We start from the raw sequence: 5,820 nt of genomic DNA, 5'->3' as shown, positions 1-5,820 counted from the left end.
GCCCGGCCAATTTTTGTATTTTTAGTAGAGATGGGGTTTCACCATGTTGGCTAGGCTGGTCTCAAACTCCTGACCTTAAGTGATCCACCCACCTCGGCCTCCCAAAGTGCTGGGATTACAGGTATGAGCCACCATGCCCAGCCATTTCAATAATATATTTTATTTAAGTCAATATACTCATTATATTGTCATTTCCATATCTAATAAATTTAAAAATTATTATTTTGGGTTTATATTTCACATGCTAAGTCTTTGAAATATGGTGTACGTATTATCCTTATAGCACATTAATCAGGACTAGCCACTTTTCAAGTTTTCAATAGCCACTGATGGCTAGTGGTTTCCATCTTGGACAGCATGGTTCTGAACATTCACTAAAATCCTCTGAGTTACCTCTTACCAAGGTGCCAGGCAGGTCTGCAGCTATGGTTTGTAGAAATGAATCGCTGAGGTTCTATTTCTGGTCCTGCCAACACTGCAGTAAGTAGATTTGGATGAGGTTTGCTTAATTCCCCCGCTTCAATCTTCCCATCTGCTGAGTTGCTAAATTGCCCTTTGTCTATTCAACGAGGAACCATGTCAAGTGTGAAGAGTATATGAGGCCAGGCACAGTGGCTCATGCCTATAATCCCAGCACTTTGGGAGGCCAAGGCGGGTGGATCACTTGAGACCAGGAGTTCAAGACCAGCCTAGCCAACATGGCAAAACCCCTGTCTCTACTAAAAATACAAAGATTAGCCAGGCGTTGTGATGCATACCTGTAATCCCAGCTACTCAGGAAACTGAGGCACATGAATTGCAATTGCTTGAACCCGGGAGGCAGAGGTTGCAGTGAGCTGAGATTGTGCCACCTGCACTCCAGCCCAGAACTGTGTCAGCTTTAGCACTGAAAGTTTCATGTCCTGCCTGAGCATGGTGGCTCGTGCCTGTAATCCCAGCACTTTGGGAGGGCGAGGCGGGCAGATCACCTGAGGTCAGGAGTTTGAGATCAGCCTGGCCAACATGGCAAAACTCCGTCTCTACTAAAAATTACGAAAATTAGCCAGGCATGGTGGCACACGCCTGTAATCCCAGCTACTCGGGAGGTTGAGGTAAGAGGATCACTTGAGCAGAAGGATCACTTGAACCCAGGAGGTGGAGATTGCAGTGAGCCAAGATCATGCCACTGCATTCCAGACTGGGCAACAAAGCAAGACTCCATCTCAAAAAAATATATATGTATTTTAATTGTCAGGGAGCATATCACACAAGGGTTTATAATTGTACCTGATGATTTTGTACATGATGGGGTTGGTGAAGAATGGCTCATCCAGCTCATTGTGGCCCCACTGCCTGTAGCATAACAGATCAATAATCACATCCTTGCGGAACTGGCGTTGGTATTCAAAAGCCAGTCGTGTGGCACGGACCACTTCCTCTGGGCTGTCTCCATTGACATGGATGATGGCACAGCCCACAAGCTTTCCTGAAGGACAGAAGACCAAGCTGAAACAGGACAGTTAACACTGGCCCTCTCTAAGCCCTACTTCCTGCATCAAAAGACAGCCCAGTCCTCACAGGTAGATACTGGTTTGGTTAAGAACCCCAGCTTTGGAGACCAGCTGGCAGGTTCCAACTCTGAGACTTATTGTGTGACCTTGGTAAAGCCACAAATCTCAGCCTCCTTATCTATAAACCGGGAATAGGGGCTCCTATCTCTTAGTGATATTGCAAAGGTTCAATGAGTGAATGCACACACAACTGTAATGCCTAACAGTGTCTGGTACATAGTAGTTAATATTTATTTTGTTACTGTTATTGTTATTACTCTCTTTCTCCCTGAGATAAAAGGGTCATTAAAGGATGTACCCTAGAAAAAGATAAATTTTCTCCAAAGAAGTTCAAGAATGGATCTTCAGCATCTTCATCAGACTAATCATAAAGGATTCACATAGACAAGCCCAAGAGGCATCTAGTCCAGGCTGTTTGTATAAAAGGAGAATAATTGCTACCATCAAACAGTCTTGTCATCTGTGAAACTGGGAATGGGTAATAACAGCCCTGTCTTTCTCTTAAGACGACCAATTTCAGCCTGGCACAGTGGTTCAGGCCTGTAATCTCAGCAGTTTGGAAGGCTGAAGAGGATCACATAAGACCAGAGGTTCAAGACCAGCCTGGGCAACACAGTGAGACTCAATCTCTACAAAAAATTATTTTAAAAATTAGCTGTGGCTGGGTGCAGTGGCTCATGCCTGTAATCCCAGCACTTTGGGAGGCCAAGGCGGGTGGATTACCTGAGGTCAGGAGTTTGAGACCAGTCTGACCAACATGATGAGATCCTGTTTCTACTAAAAATACAAAAATTAATGGCATGGTAGTGGACGCCTGTAATCCCAGCTACTCTGGACACTGAGGCAGGAGAATCGCTTGAACCCAGGAGGCGGAGGTTGTGGTGAGCCAAGATGGCACCACTGCACTCCAGCCTGGGCAACAAGAGTAAAACTCCATCTCTAAAAAAAAATTAGCTGTGCATGGTGGCATGTGTCTGTAAATCCCAGCTACTAAGGAGGCTGAGGAGAGAGATTCTCTTGAGCCTGGGATGTCAAGGCTGCGGTGAGCCATGACTGTACCACTGCACTCCAGTCTGAGTAACAGAGCAAGACTCTCTCAAAAAAAACAAAAAAACAAAAACAAACAAACAAAAACCTACCCATTTCCATGGGTAAAAAAGAAGCTGACTTTGTTCTTCACATCTTATTTCTTTTCTTTTTTTTTTTTTTTTTTTACTTTGCGACAGAGTTTTACTCTTATTGCCCAGGCTGGAGTGGTGCAATGGCGTGATCTCAGCTCACTGCAACATCCACTTCCCAGATTCAAGTGATTGTCCTGTCTTAGCCTCCTGAGTAGCTGGGATTACAGGCATGCTCCACCATGCCCGGTTAATTTTGTATTTTATTAGAGAAGGGGTTTCTCCATGTTGGTCAAGCTGGTCTCGAACTCCCAAGCTCAGGTGATCCACCTGCCTCGGCCTCCCAACGCGCTGGGATTTCAGGCGTGAGCCACCACACCCGACCTTCACATCTTGTTTCTAACTATACTATTTCACCAAGTTTAGTGGTTGAACACATCCCTTTTCACTAAGCCCCTGAGCACTCCAAGTTTGAATATCCTAGAGATAACGACTCTAGTGTTGTACTCATTGTGTTGATCTCTGACTTGTACCAGATCACCCATCCAGTTATAAGAAATTTGAGATGGCACACTGTGGCTCCATCCTTACTTCCTTGGATTGAAAATCACACTGATATGCTGGACGTGGTGGCTCACACCTATAATCCCAGCACTTTGGGAGGCTTAAGCAGGCGGATCACCAGAGGTCAGCAGTTCGAGACCAGCCTGCCAACATGGTAAAACCCTGTCTCTACTAAAATACAAAATTAGACAGGTGTGGTGGTACACGCCTGTAGTCCCAACTACTTGTGAGGCTGAGGCACGAGAATCACTTGAACCCAGAAGGTGGAGCTTGCAGTGAGCTGAGATCAGGTCACTGTACTCCAGCCTGGGCAACAGAGCGAGACTCCGTCTCAAAAAAAAAATAAAAAAATAAAAAAATAAAAAATTTTAAAAAAAATTTTAAAAAAGTTAGCCAAACAGGTCAGTGGAAGCATGTGGTCCCAGCTCATCAGGAGGCTGAGTCAGGAGAATCACTTGAACCCGGGAGGCAGAAGTTGCAGTGAGCCGAGATCGTGCTGCTGCACTACAGCCTGGGTGACAGAGCAAGACTCTGTCTCAAAAAATTAATTCATTAATTAAATTAAATAAATGAAGAAAGGATAACCAGTGAGGCTCATTGTTCTGGGTGTACTAGAGGTTTCCCTGGGAATTCCATGTCGGCCTCAGCAACATCAGTTCCTCCCTATGTTACGTACCAATATCACTGCAGTATAAAGAAGACCTTCCTCTTTCAGCTGGAGTGGTATAACCCAGCTGGTTATTAACAATCAAATGGACACTCCCACCAATTCTGAAATGCGGGAGATTGGACAGCGTGAACGTTTCAGGAACAATCCCTTGACCACAGAAAGAAGCATCACCATGGACCTAAATCATGAGGCAAGGGGAGGGGTGGGGAGAAAAGAAACATAAGGGGTTAAGAAATTTAGGTTTTCAGGTTGGAATTATTTATTTATTTTTTTTAATTTATTTTATTTTATTTTCTGAGACAGAGTCTTGCTCTGTCACCCAGGTTGGAGCACAACGGCACAATCTAAACTCACTGCAACCTTCGTCTCCCGAGTTCAAGCGATTCTCCTGCTTCAGCTTTCCGAGTAGCCGGGATTATAGGCGTGCACCACCACACCCGGGTAATTTTTTGTATTTTAGTAGAGACAAGGTTTCACCATGTTGGTCAGGCTGGTCTCGAACTTCTGACCTCAGGTGATCTACCCTCCTCGGCCTCCCAAAGTGCTGGGATTACAGGCATGAGCCACAGTGACCAGCCTTGTTTATCATCATTTTAAAGAAAATGGCATTTTCACCTTTTATTTCAGAAGTCGATCTTAAGATCAGCTCAATGTACTGGGTAAAATGAAAGATTAAAATAGTTTAGAGTATTATAAATTATGTGAAAGGTAAACAGAATGTCTGGCTAATGATTTCAAGATTCCTATTTAGAAACACCCTATCAGGCCAGGTGCAGTGGTTCACACCTGTAATATCTACACTTTGGGAGGCCGAGGCAGGAGGGTTGCTTGAAGCTAGGAATTTGAAACCAGCTTTGCCAACCTGGCAAGATCATGTCTCCACAAAATAAAATAAATCAGCCAGGTATGATGGCAAGCACCTGTAGGCCCAGCTACTTGGGAGGCTGAGACAGGAAGACTGCTTGAGCCCAGGCATTTGAGGCTGCAGTGAGCTATGATTGTGCCACTGAACTCCTGTCTGGACAAAAGATTAAGACCCCATCTCAAAAGAGAGAAAGAGAGAAAGAAAGAGATAGAGGAAGGAAGGAAGGAAGGAAGGGAGGAAGGGAGGAAGGGAGGAAGGGAGGAAGGGGAGGGAGGGAGGGAGGGAAAAGGGAGGGAGGAAGGAAGGAAAGAAGGGAGAAAACAAGGAAGAAAGGAAGGAAGCAAGGAAGTAAGGAAAAAAGGAAGGAAGGAAGGAAAGAAGGAAGGAAGGAAAAAAGGAAGGAAGGAAGGACGGAAGGAAGGAAGGAAGGAAGGACGGAAGGAAGGAGGGAAGGAAGGAAGGAAGGAAGGAGGGAAGGAAGGAAGGAAATATGGAAGGCAGGCCGGCCAGCCATATCATAATTAAATCCAATTCTGCCTACTCCCAATTTATTCACTACAAGTTTCTGGCCTGTGAAAAATTAAAATGCACAGGATAACATGGCTATTCACAGACAAAATATTTGCTTGTCTTATATATTTATCTATTTCTGTGGAATTTGAAGACTGATTCTGAAATCCAGTGTTCATTATCTCCTGTAGTTAAAGGTTTGTATTTAAATGAATATTCATAGGAGAAACATGACCACAGCCCAAACCTCTAAAAGATACTTGTAGTGTTACCAAAAACTTGGAGAGAGGGTAGAAGAAGAACGAACCACACTGATAATTTGTATTATTTGCCTTAATGCCAAAGGCCTTCATCTAAAAATAAACAAGCAAAAAAAAAAAAAATAGGCCAGGTGTAGTGGCTCATCCCTGTAATCCCAGCACTTTGGGAGGCTGAAGCAGGAGGATCATTTGAGGTCAGGAGTTCGAAACCAGACTGACCAACATGGTGAAACCCTGTCACTACTAAAAATACAAAAATTAGCTGGGCATGGTGGCAGGCNCC

General features: G+C 44.4%; 1 protein-coding gene across 1 annotated transcript in view; it reads right to left on the bottom strand.

Moving 5' to 3' along the window:
* The window catches only part of DHTKD1 (dehydrogenase E1 and transketolase domain containing 1), a 60,111-nt gene that overhangs the window by 29,092 nt on the left and 25,199 nt on the right, over positions 1–5,820 (bottom strand). Inside the window, exon 6 of the mRNA XM_017886666.1 lies at positions 1,267–1,465. Coding sequence (XP_017742155.1) covers positions 1,267–1,465 — 199 coding nt within the window. The remainder of the gene's footprint in view (positions 1–1,266; positions 1,466–5,820) is intronic.

Source organism: Rhinopithecus bieti, unplaced genomic scaffold (assembly GCF_001698545.2).
Source record: "Rhinopithecus bieti isolate Rb0 unplaced genomic scaffold, ASM169854v2 scaffold_13900, whole genome shotgun sequence".
Classification (NCBI taxonomy): Eukaryota; Metazoa; Chordata; class Mammalia; order Primates; family Cercopithecidae; genus Rhinopithecus; species Rhinopithecus bieti.
The sequence above is the reverse complement of the archived record's forward strand: the minus strand, read 5'-3'. Positions and strand labels throughout refer to the sequence as shown.